This window comes from Plectropomus leopardus, chromosome 3, assembly GCF_026936395.1.
Source record: "Plectropomus leopardus strain MGB_pleo_1.0 chromosome 3, ASM2693639v1, whole genome shotgun sequence".
NCBI classification, from domain to species: domain Eukaryota; kingdom Metazoa; phylum Chordata; class Actinopteri; order Perciformes; family Serranidae; genus Plectropomus; species Plectropomus leopardus.
This window is the reverse complement of record NC_142178.1, coordinates 10,804,555-10,823,083: the sequence shown is the minus strand read 5'-3', so window position 1 is coordinate 10,823,083 and position 18,529 is coordinate 10,804,555. Positions and strand designations below refer to the sequence as shown.

The window sequence follows — 18,529 nt, the reverse complement described above, 5'->3', positions numbered from 1 at the left end:
TGCAGCGTTTTTATGCCATTGATCTTGAAGTAATAATATGCACTTTTTTTGATTTTGGAGTATATATTTACTAAGTTGTAAGTATTTGCACTTTATTCTTGCAACATGTTTTATTAGTTTGTGTTCTAAGCCCATGTGTTGCTACATTTTGTGAAATAAAACTGTTTGACATTATTCTCATGGTAATGTTGACAGCTGACGAGCATATGACTTTTAAGTTATCGCGTGTCAGAGTGCAAGGGTCATCACAGGCATCCGTTCAAAATTAGCAGGTTAGGTCACTGTAACTGTGATCACTATAAGTCATTTCCACTGTATCAGTATCTGACTAGCCAATAAGTTACAAGTTATTGTGATACAGAAAAGCCAAGATTTAGAATCTTCCAACACAGCACTGACAACTTTTTTAAACAAGTTTTTATAAGTTTAAGTGTTGCCTCAGGCTGACTCTCATAACAACCACCAAGTTTAAGAGATTCTTTTCAAAGGGGTTTTTCTTTAAAGAAATTAATACCAGCTATGATATTGTAACCAGATTTTTTCAACAAATAACATCTTTATCAGCCTAAAATATCCAGTACTGTTTGGTCTTTAATTGAATCCATAACAGAAGTGGCAATGGAAACTCAGAAAAACATTATTAGGAATTGAAAGAGTAGTTGATCAAATATATTAAATCTGACAATCAGGTCAGGTTTGACATATTACATCTATACACATTAGCTGGTCTTTTAGGGGATATATGAGAAGAAGTGATGGCGGGTGGCTTAAATCATGTGCATCATAAACACTTGAATGTGGTGGTCTATACGTCAGTAAAGTATACATACATATTATGTGACCAATACCACACACAACAGATATCGAGAACTTTCTCCAAGGGTGCGGTCACCCATTATTTCCCTGTCTCGCTCCTCCTTGAGTGGCACAGGAGTGAAGATTTCAAACAACTGCATCGCTGGCTGGGGCTGACAGTCCCCTCACTGACTCAACTTGTCCATTGTTATTTAGCATGCGGCTGGTATTTTCCCCAGCCTTTCACTTTGGGTTTACATTTCTCTCATTCTTTGGCTCTCTTTTCCTGCGTTCCCCCTCCACGGCCTAATTGGTCGTCTTTCCCACAGCGAGAGAGACAGGGTGAGATATAAGCCATGCTGAACTAATTGCTTGCGGTGGTAGTGGTGGCGTGGTGGTCTGATGAAATGGAAGGCTGATGTTGGTTTCTTTGCCAGGATACGGGGTATACAGCTGCAAGGGGTCCAGATGTCTTTGCAGCACTTTGACTCACGGTGCCATTCTTTTGTGTGCCTTAGGTATTTGTCTTTTTTCTCTGCACTAGTTGAACATAGTTAAACATTGAATCCGGTGCGTTTCTATTCCATTTAGGGGAAAGGTGTTCATCTATAGGTCCGTGGGTCATGCATGTTAGAAGTTATCACTGGTCTAGACTGCACCTCTCCCTTTGATAACTTACACATGTGAGCATAATATAAATGTCAAAGTAGAAACACACACTCGAATAGTTTTTGTGATGGCTCTTTAAAAGCCCCGTGCTTAAGGCAAATACACACACACACACACACACACACACACACACACATACACACTTCCAGCAATTATCTTTGTTTGGGTGTAAGCGATACCGACGAAACACCCAGTCCACATTAGATTCAGACATCAGAATTTCATTCAGCCTGGTCCAACATCTGTCAGCGACTCCATCTGACAACACCATAGCAACAATAGCAATAAAGACCGGGCTGTATAACACATGCATATGTTAGTGTGAAGCAAGGCTCTCACACCCTCCACTGTCACCTAACAGTCGGTCATGAAGCCACATTAGACACCCGCACTGACCCTCACCCTGTCTGCCTCAGGAACTAAACAAGCTATTCCTGACCCCCGGGAGGCCTCCAGAGACTAATGACAATAATGGCATTTACTTGCCAAATAGATTAGGGCTGTGGTGTGACACTGATGCTGAGGGAGATAGTTGGTGTCTGCTGATAGACTGACCACCCAGGAGCTCCGGAGGCCAGAGTCTGGGTTCATCCCATCTTAGCAATTTTCAGACACATCAGTAAGACAAATCACAGAGAAAAGGAATAATTGGTGAGAGCCTCGGACAGACCGAGACAACCCCCCGAAACCTCCCTCGCCACTCCCTCCGTGCCCTCTGCTCATGGTTCAAAGATCTTTTTGGACCACAAAAGGCGAGGATGACCTTTAAAGAAAAGGGACATTTTATGGGATTTTATGCTGACAAGGTTAGAGTGATGCCCATCGTTTTTCTCGCAGCACAATAGAGGAGGACAAAAACTTTTAATGGTTTTGGCTTCAAGTATTAGATACACACCTAAAACATATGTATTTATTTATAATATAAAACACAGCGGCAGACATAGTGTGACCACTGTTTGAACCCAACAATAGTCTAAAGCCCTGCTAGTGGCTCTGCAACCCTATTCATGGACACAGTGGTGCTTTGAGCTAAATGCTAATGTCAGCAAGTTATCACCATCAAAATGAAAATGCTACCATGCTAATGTTAAACAGGTATGATGTTTACCATGGTCACCATCATAGTTTATAGTATTAGTATGCTAACCAGAGTCCTGCATTGGGTTGCAGATGGTATTTTGTTGGAATTTTATTTAAGAATTTGTTAAGGGTGAGAATAAGAGAATATGCTGGTTGGATTGCAGATGCTGGATGATAAATATATTCAAATAAAGTGAGAACAATAATTCTTTAATGTTTTGCCATTGTAATTATCTGACTGCTGACTTGCTGACTTGCGTTGGCTCTGTCTTCCGCACCAGCTGGAATACAAGAGCTGCATCAGGTGTGTCGCTAACAAAAACGCTAACTGTGAAGATGTGCTGCTCAGAATTTAAAAAATTCAGAAAGAAAAACATTTTTAAATTTAAACTGTAATATTTGAATTACCTCCATTCTAAAATATGATATCTTCATTCCACATGTATGAAATGTTCAAAGGTTATGAATGAAATTTGTTGCTTAACTGAATTATTTGAGCAGTGTATGGTTATTTTAAGATTTGATGTTTCGTGTTTGAACAGGGGATTTTGTGCTTTGTGCTTCAAACCAAAATATCTGACAAATTGAAATTTTGAACTGATGATGGGACTAAATGAAAAGTGAAGGTCAGCCAAAGTTATTAAACTTAATTCGGGGGATATGTCTGTACAAAAGTTTGATAGCAGTCCACTCGATAGTTGTTTAACTTCATAGTGTCGCGAGAGAAAAAGCCAGGCGGTCACCATAATCAATAGAATTCATCCTCTGGGAACTAAGAATTGTAATCTAAATTTTCAGCAGATCCACCTCTTTAAGTGTAAGATATTTTACAGGACAACTCTGTCCAGCTGTTGGTGCGAGAGGGAAAGTCAGGAGATCGCTAAAGTTATTAGGATCCATCCTCTGGGCACCATGAATGTCATTGCAATCCATCCAATAGTTGAGATATTTCAATTTAGACAAGTAAAGTGAGACGTTACAGACCAACTGACGGACCTTGCAACCCATGGAGCTGCAAGCATGGTTAAAAATCTTTGTTAATAATACTTCTATATTTTTATGATATTCAATTGAAACCACACAATTTACTACACTAGTTTACTAGTTAGTTTACTACACCAATAAATTACCTTGTTGAGGCAATATGAGATTGAAAGGTCAAATATTCATCAGTAAGATTAAACCATATGCGCCAAGGGATAATAATAGTTTAAAAGATATATTTCCCTATTGAGCAAAATGACTGATTTCCTCTAAAACTCCCAACTATAGACTCGGTGTCGTTACTTTCAAAGGCTGCCCCTCACCCACAGTCTCCTTAGACGTCCCCTCTAGTCCAAACAGTGCAAACCTACTTGAGATGCGAGCCACCTGCAGGATTCACAGGGCTGCAGAAGTGGCCCTCAACAAACTGAGGATTAGCTCTGTCGAAGAGGGCCGCTCAAGCACTGATGTTGGTTCTTGGTGATGCCTAAGCTCTGGGGAGCTCATACTACTCTCCAAGAGACCCTTTGGTCCCGTAGACTAATCTGCCACACTAATCCAACCCCAACTCAAAGCCTCCACTCCTCAGTTCCCACCGACATCATCTAAAACAAGTGGTAATGACTCTGTGAATCAGGCTTAGCTTGTTTAAGTGACAGCACTGGACCATCCATTTAAATATATATATATATATATATATATATATATATATATATATATATATATATATATATATATGTATATAGATGATGGGTGTTTTTTTTCTTTGTATTCACTGCCAATCAATATCTGAGTTCCAGGACTAATACAAACATATATTTCCCCACATATAATCATGTTTTTTCTTACCACACCCCTTTATTCCACTTTAACAAAATAAAACAAACTTCGCAAAAGTGTTTAATCTGAGCAGGCAATTCCAAGTGAACTTTTTAATAATAATGATAATAATAATAATAATAATAATAATAATAATAATAATAATAATAATAATAATAATAATTTTAATAATTAATAGTAGTGCATGAAAAATTGCAGCCATTTATAGAAATTCATCAAGCATTAAAAAACAAATGTATAACTGATAATGTCGCAGCATAAAAAGACAACACTGACGGCACACGGACAAATAAAACAGAGCACCTTTAGTGCTTTTTCTATGTATATTAATTGTTTAGAATATATATAAATAGTTTAAACAACATACGTTACCAAAGAGTCCAAGCTCTGGTACTCAGTGTTGAAATCTCAAAAACAACTGTTTCAAAGGCAAAAAAAAAGTTTTCAGAACCACTGTCTTCTTATGTATACATATTTACTTTTTGATTCATGTGTGCATATTTTTGTTTTTTTCCCCTTTTCCCCAACATGGGAGATGCTTTAATGCAGTTAAATCTAGTCTAAATCTTGTGTACATGTCAGAGATAAATGTCTCCACAAGCCTGTGCTGCAGAAGAATCTAGTATGTTTCAACACAATGGAAGTTGCACAACGCTACAGGCAGCAGTCATGCAGTATGCCACAGGAACCATGGTCGAGCAGTATGTGGGTCCTTCCCTTTCGGTGAGATGACCCTTCCCAAAGCTCAGCTCACTCTTCTCCAGCTTTTGACTGTTATGTGTTTTTGGAAATCTTTGGTGCATGCACAAAGAACTGTTTTGCCCCCAACTCAAGAGTGCATATTTCTGATAATTTATCTTGATAATCCTACAGTGAGGAACATTTTTCAGATTTCTGGAAATGCTTCCAACTTTAAGGGCAACTTTGCTCTGCATAAGCTAAGATGCCTCTTTTACAATGAGGGAGCTACCAATAGTTATGTTAAGTATGCTCTCGCCTGTCAAAGCTAGACATTTCTGGCTTCACATGGACTCGGCTGAGACATAACACCAAACGCTGGCTTTGGATGAGAGGTGGTTTCAAAAATAAATAAAGCCTTAAAGCTAAGGAATTATAAACACGCTGCCATGGAGAAAGAGGGAAAGCCCTCTGAACAATTTGTGGCATGTAGTATTTTCAATTCTTTCTCTGCTTGACACAAAGACGAGTGTCAAACAACTAAGGAGACGAACGGGGGGATGACAGAGAGGAATGGAAAAAAAAAGAGAGCATTGAGGTGAGAGTGAAGAAGACCATGGGGGGAATTTTCCATTCACAGAGAAGGTCAGACACACACACACACACACACACACACACAGGCCAATACTTACATGCATGCACAAGAACATACTTTGCAAATACAGTTGCATATATTTGCGTGCACTCCAAAAATGTGCACCATACACACATTGATACATGTGATGCATATGGACATGCAGATGCACACACACATGCATGCACACACACACACACACACACACACACGTGCGCGCCATGAATGTTCTTCAGCTTGGAACTGAGGAGAGGGAGGAGGGAGCTCGGGCGGCAAAAGAACAAGTTGAACAAAAAGAAAGACAGAAAGAAAGAGTCCTGATTCTAACACAATATGAGCTCTGGGATCTTCAAACAAACTCACGCTCGGGCACCATGGGGACACGACCAACAGAACGAAGCATTCTGAGGGCCAACCTTCCCGCTGCCTGCTCTACTTCTGTCTGCAAACGCCTGTTAGCCAGGTCTCCCCTTACAACAATGTAGCCTTTGCCATAGCAATGCTGTCTGGCGTTTCACTGGGCAAAGTAAACCTAACTCAAGCTCCCACATTTCATATATTGGCTTTAACCAGCCAACACACCTCTCATGGCAGCCAAATTTCTTTGAAAAGCATTACCTACTGAAAAAAAGTGTTTTTGTAAATGGCAAAACAAAAGTTAAACAAACAGATCTGGGAAATGACGAGGGGGGGGGCACACATTCACAAGTTGTCTTAGTGAACAAGTTAAGTGACCAAAATCTGGAGCTGAGACAACAGAGGCTGATGAGTCATGATGTGTCTTAAAAAGAGGCATAACGGGAGCATCACATAAAGTGCGTCAGTGCTCCGTGTGTCTATACAGAATGCGTTCATGCGCTCATGGTAGTTTAATGCATAAAACAGAAGGATACTCAAGGCATTATTTGGCCTGTGCAGATAGCTTGATTGATTAAAATAAAAGCTGTTTTAGCATTTATTTCACATTAGAGGACATTGCCAGAGGATATTCTTCAGGTATCACATTAACTAGAATGAGACAGTGCAAGGTCTCAATGATCTTGACCTTTGATCACCAACTGATAATCAGTTCATCCTTGAGTCCAAGTGGAAAGTAATTACTAATAGTTGACGACAGTGGAATGGCTTTGCGTCGACTAGAACCACAAAGGATAAAAATGACTAAAATCTGACAAAAACTACGCATTTTCATCTAAAGATGACGACTAAATCTAAAGTAGCTACCAAAATTAACAGATTTGAGGATTTCTCAAAGGATAAGTATGAGGGACCCCCTTTGAAAGCCCAGGACACTATGTTAGCAGGCGTGACAGATGGAACCAGTCCACCCACCGATCAACACCCACATCCTCTGTGCCGAAAGGGCTGGTCCCCATCAGCATCATATTTTCTGCACCATTAAACATCATTCTTTCTGGAGACGAAGGCCAAGGCAGCAATACCAGGGACATTGCTCAATTTCTGAATGGTAAGTATGATAACATTGTTTTGCTTAAGAAAGAGCTCTATCCAACATGATGGGTGCTCTATGTCAAATTACATATTGTCTGAAGGGAATCACTGTGCTTTTTGTCCAACTCTGTCTCACATCAGCCAATTACTTCCTCTATAAAAGCTATAGTCTGTTAGATATCTACTCTGTAAACTGCAGGAAGTAAAAAGGAAAAACAGGAGGAACCCGATGCTTGGTAATCATTCATATAAATAAACAGATTAATTGGGATTTGTTTTCAAGGACAGAGATTAGATATCAGGCCTGGTCTGGTCCCTGAAACTTGAGCAAGACACTCCACAGTTAAAGGTAAACAAGGAAGGCTCACCACATGAGGCTGACTTTGTCTCCACCAGCTTCACCCTTCGCGTCTCATTGCGGATCCTGTCATCTGTGTTGTCCACAAGATGTGCGAGGTCGTCAATGATTTCTGAGAGACAATGAAAAAGAAAGAGAAGGATCAGGAAAAAATGTTAATACATTACTATCTGCTTTGTATTATACTGCATCTGCCATTATTGAGACTCCATGGTGTTTGCTCTTGTTTTATTGCATAAAAGACCTCCCAATATGTTTTGTGTAATAAAACAAAATTACACCAAAATGAAAAAGTGACAGGTTATGAAGGACTTGACATCAGAACAGTCAACATCTTCAAAAGGCATAGGCTGCCGACACGCAGACACAAGTGGTGGCAGAGGAGGGAGTTGGCTGTGTGAAAGCACTCCTCGCGCTTTCAAATGGTTTCACTACTTCCTGAATCCATTCTGGATTCAATCAGGCCCTTATTGTTCATGAGTTTTTAAGACGTAAGCCGAGGCTTCAGGGACTATGGGCGTCCAAAGAAAGGGAGAGTGTGTTTCTTCTTCTTCTGTGTGTGTGTGTGTGTGTGTGTGTGTGTGTTTGGCTGTGTGGCTACGGTCCTTCAGTAGGAGTTCCTGACTTGAAGGTCGTCCAGATGGAAGCCTGTGTGATTTGTTAGAGCTAGCCACTGTGTTGACATGGCATCTCCAGAGGGTCTGGCCCGACAACAAAAACAGATAACTGCTGAAAGAGTTCCAAATTCTTGATTTGTTAGGGTTAGGCATTAAAATCTGATATTTGTTAGACGTAATATCAACTTGGAGCTGTGGTTTTGAGTCAAAACACAGTCACAAATAGCAAATGAAACCTATGACAGACTTATATAAAATGGTTGAAACAAATATGAACTAATTTCACCGTAACTATGTAACTATAACTATCATTTTAAAGGTATACTTCACCGATTTCCAGCCTACTTTGTATCAAAACAATGTGGGCAGTATGTGCATATGAACTGTGGTAGACTTTCCTCCATCTAACCAGTATCTAGGTATCCCACCTCACCCCCTTTTTCTTGCCTAAAATATTTTCACAAATGTATTTTAATGCCCTATTTTTAAGAGTTAGTAAACACAGAGTGGGCGCTACTAACCCTAACCCTAACCCTAACCCTTCCTGCACAGTGAAATCCGAGGCCGAAAAGAAATATTAACCAAGATTCTGAGTTGAATGTATCTTACCTCAAATGTTTTCAGAAACTTGCTGTGTAACTGTAATACCAGACCCAGCCGGCAACCATTGACAGACCACTTCATACTACGTCACCAACCATCAGGAGTGTAGCATTCTGGTAGCCGTAGGTTTTCTACCTCTTGAGCTAAAGCAACCTTTTTCTCTGCTTTCTCTGGTCATGTAGCACCACTTTGAAAAGTATTTGCATCCTTCTTTATATCTGTGAAACACCGTTTAACTATGACTATCAAATCTGCAGTGTTATAGCTTCTCTTCTATGATTAGATACACGACGAAATATGGGAGAAAAAGCATTCAAAATAACATGGCTCATTACTCCTGTTTAAATCAGGAAATTTATTACCATACGGAGCTCAAATTGGCCCTTTAAAACTAGTATTTGGATTTCTACTCCAATAGTGATGACAGGTCATCTCCAGTAGCTTTCTAAATTGAAAAAGACAAAAAAAGAAGTGGCAGAACAATAAAGAAACTCGTAAAATTGAAACCAAGGTCAAGTGGGGAAGTTCTTCACAGACTCACATCGGCCTCTGATAAATGAAAGTTTTACAGGAATGGGAAGCTGGACTCGTCCACAGATCGCAGTTCAGTGCCAAGTTAAACACAGTCCCTTTCAGGGATGGAACAACCTTGTATTGCTGCTACTTCATGGTAAGATAGTACTCAGTCAGTATGTTCTAAGCTTTTTTTGTTCTCAAAATGTCACAAAAATTCCCAAAGATAAGCACTCAGGGTCATCAGCAGCATTAGTCTTTGTGAGCACACTGAAGCTCTAGCTGCCTTCAAATTGGATTTGTGGGTGAAAATGTTTCCTCCACTCAGAGCAATCACAGCTTGACAAGACAGTCTGTGTTTCTGGCTGACATCACATAATTAAGTTGCACCAATAATTTGAGGATGGAAAGTAAAGCATGTCAGTTCGAAGGGGCCAGAGTGCGAAGGGGCAAGGACAAGGAGGTGGGAGACGTGACAGCGCCGTATGTACAGTGTCCCTGGAGACTCCGACATCATCATCTACGCATCAGGCAACAATTTAGAAGGAAGAAACTCTTCCTTTACTGGCAGGGAAGGGGTGTAGACGCTGAACCATTTGTGCCGCGCGCCACTCCAACTACTCATAAAGGATGTTTTTGGTCTGCCTCCGCCAAGTTTCTTGATTCGGTTCTGGCCGTGCAATAACATCTCAATTCATTGATGAATTCACGGCTGTGCCAAGGCGGTGCACTGCTGGGACGTGACCTTTAACTGCAGCTGCAATGAAACGCTGAATTAAATTTTCAGAATGGTAGCCCTACAAGGTGCTGGCTTTTCACGTGCATGGTCCTTCAATTCAACCCGTTATCAAGTCATGTTTCTAACAACATAATTCTCAATTTCCGATTGTAACTTTTGCTTCCATGTATGACAGCTGCTGGCCCTGGCTTGCATCTGCCAGACCACAAAGAAAGCCCTCTTTCAGGCAAGGATTGTTTGTTTAAAATGCTATTACACTGGATAAACCTCCAAAGCCACAGTGTGGGAGTGCATGGCACGTGCGCAAACACACACACAAACACAAACACAAACACACACACACACACACACACACACACACACACACACACACACACACACACACACACACACAAACTTTAGTTTTTTCCTCTTCTCCAGTTGATGCAATTATTTATGCTTATTTGGCCTCTAAAGCACACTGAACAATGAGATTATCTGGAAATAAATGGGAATGCTCTAAATCATTGTTGGTGATTTGAAGTAATGACTCCTCTGGAACTTTAAGTTCTTAAAGTCAATGCTTCATAATACTGACTCATTTTAATAACTTTACAGCTTATCAAGCACATTCCTCTTAAAAATGCAAAAAAAAAAGCATAAATTCCTCCTTACGCTGCTAGTGTCCAGGATTTAAACAGAGCCCTGTCAGTCTCTACTGTGGACAGCCACTGAATATATATCAGCATCCTAATAAGCAGATTTTTCCTGCTGTGTAGGAGCTCGACTATGCCATTTCCTAATTATATCTACTGCATGTAAAACAAGAGGTCATTAGCATGTTCTCTTTGGGCCCAGGGACTCATTATCATAGACTCTGTTGTGTTCTATTAACAAACAAAAACAGCAACTAAAACTTACGTGGTTTTGTGAGCAGTCATTGTGAAAACAGGAACCATTATTTGACAGCCAAGAAGCAGAGCTATCACTGTAATGATTGATAACACTTTTGCAGCTCTTGACAATATGAGACAATCCAGGTTCAGTTGAAATGAGTAAGACATTCAGTAACAAGAGATGGGCCGAGCCCTTGGAATATTGATTTCACATATAGTAGATCGTAAAACCAATTCCATATGACCAGAAGTTTAAGTCTGAAAATGGGAGGTTAATTCTTCTGAATAAGTTGATGTATTAACTCAGTTATTACACAACTGTGTGTTTAAAGCTGTAATTGGTAAGTTTAACAAAAAATTTAAAAAAATTTTAAAAAATTGTCGTGATAAAACTAACTAGATTCACACAGTAGTACATGAGACAAATATACTGTGAACAAAAACAATACATGACATGTATTCTTCTGCTTCCTCATAGTGCTTCTAATGGCATTTGCACAGATCAAAAACCACCAAAAAGAGCCGAGGAGTCTCTAACGCAGCTGTCAATAATATCAACCACTGATTGTGAACAGCAGTCAAACTGTCAAACTAGGTAGTGCTGATCAAATATGAATCAATAGTCTATTACTGCATCACCTATTTCTAGCCTCAGAAACATATTCGGAAAAGTTATTTTAGTGTACTGTTTAGATGTAAAGAGAGAAAGTCTGAGATAAACTGTTTAACCAAAACAAAGCACTACCAACTGGCCAAACCAACTTTCTCATTTTACAGCTTAACAATATACCACAATATGTTTTTGAAAATATGCAATGAAGTGACAAAATCTTCATTTATATTTGATCAGCACTAGTTTGACAATTTAACCAGAGTTCACGAGCAGTTTTTCACATGATTGACAGCTGTTGGAGACTCCTCATCTCGGATTGGTTGTTTCCCTTTAGCCTTGGCAGATTCTAGCAAATGCCATTAGAGGCACTACGATTCAGAGGAGGAACATAATAGTTTTTCTCATGTACTACTGTCTGGATGTAGTCACAGTTTCAGCAAATATGACAAAAAAATATTTTCATAAAAGTTACCAAAAGTAGCTTGAAACTGTAAAGCTTTTAAAGCTATTTTATACTGACTCTTTCAAGTGAGTCAGCTTTCAGAGGAAATTTGCAAGAACATGATAGCGAGTAAAGTAACCAGGTAAATAACATTGTAGGATTATGCAACAATTTGCACAAGACACACATTTCATTCAAACATCATTAAACATTACTTTTTTAAATTCTAAAAGCAGCAGATGCTGCCTGAGCGTGTGAGCCTGTGATAAATTCTAAAGACTTGAGCTAAAAGCGACAGGATTGCCAGCTTTCTATTTTGTTTCTCTCCTACTAACAGTGCCTTTTATTCACACAAAAACAATGTACATAAAACCTGGCCCTTCTGTGTAGAGGCACGAGGGCCCTGGAGCGCGTACGCCAATAGGAGACAGATGTTGCTCTCATATGACGTCATCTACTCCCTCATGCTGCTGACTCTCTGCGCAATCTCAACGCCATTTCATCCTTGTTCCAATTCTTTGCAGCTTTTATATAAACAGCCTCTCGCTGTGGCCATCCCGCTCTCTGGGGGCTAACTAGTTAACAGGTCTGTTTCCAAGCCTGCTGTCAGCGTCATCTGGAACCACGGACAGACACCTACTATCCTCAGGATTGGCTGCTGCTGGTCTGGGCTGAATGATTGTGTGGCCAAGGCACGAACTGGAAGAAAATACTTTTGGGCCAAGTCTCTTAGAGTTTAAGTATACCACTAGCCCAGGGTGTACACAGGCAGATGTAGCATTCCCACTTCATTTCTGGGTGTTTACACCATACCCACCCATCAACCTCATGGCTAGACTAAAGGTGTCACACAGACACAATAACCCCTCCAGCTTATGTCTCCTCTTAGCTCAGCTCTTGCAATCCACTGTAATCTCTTCAAGAAGCTGTAACTCAGTTACAACTAGGCCAGAATACTACAAAAAATATATGATAGAAAAATTCCATTTGATTCCAGTTGGGCTTACTTTTACTGGCTCTGAATTTATAATCGAATCTCACTGCTAATATTGTCTTTAGAACTTGGGTCCACCTTAAATAAGTGACCTTAGGATTTTGTAAGCCTTTAGACTGGCTTCAGATCCTCTGAGCACGGTTTCCTTAGAGAAGCATATTAATTATTCATGCTAACAGTGCTTTTGCTGCCCCGGCTCCCAGATGAAGGAACTCTTTACCACTCATGGAACAACAGCGGATATCAGGGCTGGCCGTTCGTAATCGTTTGTAACATTATTCATACTTCATTCTATTAACGTTACATTATTCATACTTCCCATACTTCATTCTCTTAAGCTAACTCTCCACTTTTTCATGAAATATCTAAGGTCATTTAAAGGCCAGATGGCAGTGTGCACTGGGTCAGCTTTGTGATTTTCCCTCAGTTGGATGTGCCTGAGAAACCTCCACAAGGCATCACATTAGAGGCCTGAACCACCTCATCTGACTCTTCTAAACGCAAAAGACCAACAGTTCAACTCAGTGCTCCTTTTGGATGTCTGAGCTCCTAACATCATCTCTAAGTGTGGTCCCAGACACTCTCCAATGAAAATTCCTTTTGGACACTTACATCCGTGGTATATTTTTTTGGTACATTTTTTTTGGTCTTTAAACAAAGGTCATAACCATACCAGAGGGTTGGACGTAAATCAACCAATAAATCAGTAACTTTTTACCCTCTTCGCAATGACAATCATACAATAATTCATGTCTTTTAATAATTCATGCCAGCCTCGCTGCTGACATGGTGGCAATTTTGATTTCCTGCCCCATCTTACCCTTTTTTGTGAACAAGGCCCCAAAATACTTCCTTCACGGGGGACAGTGACGCACTTCTAGCCCAAAAGGGAGCAACACCCCGTTTTCTACCACAGTCTGACTTGGATATGCTGACCAGCTGAACTCCCTTGGAGAAGGACAACCTCTGCCGTCAGCCCACTTCCTTCATCAGAACCCAAAATGATGATAAACCACCTCAGTGAGCAATTAGTGGACTGTTTGATTCAATTTAAGCAACAACAAAACAAGCCAGATTCAAGGTCATTAAAGAACTGCAGAGCTGTGATACATTATCCAGACCCACAAAGGCAAGTGGAGAGCAAGGATAACGGGGGGAAAATTGTCAGGCCAAAGCACGGACAACAAACAGACCCAGATAACACTTGTGAAAGTATGTTGCTCATTAGGTTTTAATTATTGTTGACTGAACAGAAAATGGTAGTTACAGAGAATAGGAGACACTCAAAGAAGCAGAGATAGGAAAAAAGACACACCAGAGAAAGAAATACAGTGCTTGTCTGTGCTTTATAAGTTGAGGTACAGGAATTCGGATATGCAGCATCCTGTGTGGAATTTCCTCTGGTCTCATCTTTTAGGATGAGATGCCAGAACCCAGAGCCATGTAGCACTGCAATGCATGTGAGTACAAAATCAACAGTTCTTCACACATCGTCATTGGTTACCACATTTGGTAAATGCAACTCAAGCATGAGGTCTAAACATCCATTTCAAAGCCAATCATCACATGATATTATAAAGGCTAATTGAAGTCAGACAGAAAATATGACACTCACACGCAGGAGCTTGGTGAGAAGTTTGGGAGACGCTCTTTATTGTAATGATCAAATTCCCGCATCCAAGATCTATATTCACCCCAAGCCTTAGGAAATTGCTGACTCATCTTCGCAGAGGTTATAGCAGCAGTGGTTTTGGTTTTTGTGTGTGTGTGTGTGTGTGTGTGTGTGTGTGTGTGTGTGTGTGTGTGTGTGTGTGTGTGTGAGAGAGAGAGAGAGTGTGCATGTGGTGAAGGCACTGCCATAAACAGTGACACCCCAGTGTGGCTCCAGGATGTGCTGTATTAACTCTGTGTGTTATTGTAGGACTCGTTCCCAGAGAGGGCACAGTGCACAGAGAAAATGCTTGTTTTCTCTCACAGATTTAAACGCAATCTGACTCGGTGGGGCTAATTCTGTTGTGCTTATTCAGGAGATGATTTCTCCTGAGGATATGGAGAGAGAGGGAGGTAAAGACAGACAGTTTTTTCACTCAACCCTCCGCTTGTATCCCTTGTTGTAGTGCAAGGGGGTCTGACCACAACTGTTACCAATTGGCCCTGGTGTGACTGACTGTGTATAGAGGGTAGTGCTTTGTTGCCAACCAAAACACACACACATCTTTGGATGTAACTGGAACTTCACTTGGCAGAGACGGGGCACTCAGCATGATGATACAACTCAGGGCAATTATGGTATTTACAAGAAGTTGCACAGTCTTGGAAGAGTTTCTTTCAACTTGTTCTTTTTTCCCCCTCTGCTCTCGGCTGCTTATTGTAAACAAACTCACCCTGAGGATCTGTAGGGAGTGAGGATTAGGGGGAGTTTCACTCAAAACCTCAGAGTTTTACCAGTTTTCAAACTGAGTGCATACGCCAACAAATCATTTGAATCCTTGCCAGAAAAAGAACTAAAATAACGACAGAAAAAAAAGGAATGTGCAATGTCTGTTATGGAAGATGAGCCTTAGTATAAAATAATCCTAAAAATGTGTTTGGCCAATCTGACATGTTAGGAGCAAGCACTTATAAACACAGCCACTTCTTTTCCTAACAATCCTCTAGCATGACAATAAAAACGTCAGTTTATTTATTCATAATGGGCTTTCTATTATTGTTTAAATACTCACACTGATGATGGATAGTTAATGACTTGATTTCTGCTGTGGTGTCCAACACCAACAGTTCAGGAAAAGCCGCAATATTTTTCACTCAGGGGCCAACAAGTCATAATGTCATACATTAAAAGCCAATGATTATTAAGAAATACTTCTCCGAAATGCAATAAGACTGTGATGTACAGAACTGCCTACTTGAGCAAACGATATGGGAAATAAATTATATTAAGAAATAAGGTATATTATTGCTGTGGAAAACAATGTAGGCTGCAAGCACAGCTGGCCGATACGGCCTATAAGTAATATAGCCAGTACTTTTAGACTATATTGGGATACCAAATATATATATCTCAATATGTTGAGATGGCTAAAATACTTTCCTAAATGAGCTACAGTTACAATAAAGTTAAATAAAGTAACCATTGCTGTATAATAAAGTTAAATAAAGTATTCTTATAATATGAAAAACTATTGTTAATATAAAGATAATTAGATAACAGAAGCTATTGTTATTTTATGAAGTTGAATAGAGTAGTTTTAATAAAAATTAAATAAAATACTGTTATAATAAATGTAAATGACATACTGTTATAAAAAAAAAAGTTAAAGTACTCTTATAATAAGGTTAAATAAATTCCTTTTATAATAAAGATAACAAAGTACTGTTGAAATAAAGTTAAGTAAACTGCTCTTATAACAAAGATAGATAACATATTGTTATGATAAAGATTAGTACTGTTTTAATAGTTAAATAAAGCACTGTTAAAGTTAAAGTACAGTTATAACAAAGTTAAAGAAAATATTGTTGTAATAAAGTTAAATAAAAATAAAGTGTTATAATAAAGATGATTAAAGTGTGGTACATTAAAGTTTTGTTATTATAAAACAAAGACAAAGTGGTCTGGATGGGTGGGGGAGTGTGTGGGATAAATGTTTTTAAGTCTTTGTTTTTTCTTATTGAGTCTGTCAGAGGACGAGAGCAGAGAACTTAAACACCAAATTGAATGTCATGATGTGGTCTTAAAAAAATGATGCAACAATTTACACTTGATGTTCGTATTCATTTTATACATTGACCATAATTAATATATCGTCCACGCTTAGGTGCAAGGAACATTATTGTGCATGTTGACATGAAAAACATTTTCCCCAGTGTTTTGCCTGCCATCATCAAATTCCAAAGAGTTACTGTCAGATCAGATCAGAACAGACCTATACCATTATGTCTACACTGACAAGAGTGGATTGCTGTTCATAAATTTAACTATATACAGTCTGTATTCTTCTACATCTTCTACATCTACTGTTTTTGTGTCTTTCTGACCAAACATACACATGTGGCGGGGTTTGTGAGGGCATCACCATGCACACAATTTGCCCATCCAACATCTGGACCTCTGAAGTGCCGGGCCACATGTGTACAGATTAGTCTCACTGCTGGATACTCCCTCCCAGCACCCCAATGAATCTCTGAGTCTCTCCAATGGACTGACAGGCCCTCCTGGTCAACACTTTTGGGGGTAAGATATCCTTTGTTGCATCATTAAACTTTTACTTTCCTAGACTAGTGCCTAGCTGAGTGATGATAAACGTCGTTGCTTTATGCAGCTCATGCCACAGCCACACTTGCCAATGATCAAAACATTGTATTATTTGTTCATATTGTTGGGGCAGCACGCTCTTTCAATGAAAACTTTGTGTTGGAACTGTCTATGTCAACCTTGGAATAAAAGTAACTTTACGACTCCAGCAGGAGAAGGTTTGGCCAGCTGACAGCTGAGAAAAGAAGCTTTCCACCTCTGCATACATCAGAGCCTGCACACTCTCCAACAAATCAAAATTAAGTTTTCTCAATGACAATGGTATGAATGCAAATATACAACATGATGAACTTGAAAAGAGAGCCACCGGCACATACACAGTGAAATCTTGTTACGCAGGACGGCACAAGCTGTGTTTAATACAGTCTGGATATGAGGTGTTGTACTTAGTTTCCAAAACAATAATAACTACTTTTGAAGAGGTCATAAATGGATGCAGTTATCAACAAGTTTTGACCAGCACTTTAGCTATCAGGACATACCTATGTGGCCTCCAGTCTTAATCTTTACCATTTGGGTGCCAATTTGAAACGAAACCAGCTGCATGTCCACGGAAAGTTTCACCTCCCTGACCCTGCTACATTTGCCCCAAAATCCATCATCGCACATGATGGACACCCAAAAGAATGACCATCTGATGAATGAATTTCTCAAAGCTGAACCTCCAGTTGAAAGAACGCTCTTCAAAGAAAAGCACATAAATTGAGAGAAACCTCCACACAAGTTCAGTTTTAGCACGTACAGACTATTGAGTTCTTACTAGCTACACTCCAAAGACAAGGTCCATGTAAATTATGGGAATGCAGTCCACTGGAGCTATGTAGGGGGCTTCTCACGCTATTGCTACCTCAAGCATGTTACCAAATTTAGCATGTTGGTAAGGCATGTAATGGTGATAACATTACCCCTGTTTTTTCAGCCTTGATCAGTATTGTGATCATTGGGAAATATTGACATTCTTTATTGATTAATTATTTCAACATTAATATCTGTATTCCTTCCCTCTAGGGCTATAAACTTCTAGTTGGTTGCTTGATTGGTTGATCAATATGGTCTAGTCAGACCAAATTCTCATTGGTCGGACAATCACTGATGCTACTTTAATAAGGCTTTGCGTCCACCAAAGCATTTTGTTTCCCAGCTGAAAAATGAAAAAAAACTTCTATTTGTCTTCTTTAAAGAATGGTCTGTGTGGTATTCATCCTGTCCCTTCTCCACTGTGAGTGGACGGCTGGTGACAGTGACAAGTGCAGCTTTCTACCCAAAGCTAAACATTTTTCAACTCTCATTTTTATACTGGAAAAATGTTAAATAATAAAAGCAAACATTTA

General features: G+C 39.6%; 1 protein-coding gene across 1 annotated transcript in view; it reads right to left on the bottom strand.

Moving 5' to 3' along the window:
* stx8 (syntaxin 8) overlaps nucleotides 1-18,529 on the bottom strand; it is a 59,424-nt gene that overhangs the window by 3,164 nt on the left and 37,731 nt on the right. Inside the window, exon 7 of the mRNA XM_042485413.2 lies at nucleotides 7,501-7,602. Within this exon, the coding sequence (XP_042341347.2) occupies nucleotides 7,501-7,602 (102 nt within the window). The remainder of the gene's footprint in view (nucleotides 1-7,500; nucleotides 7,603-18,529) is intronic.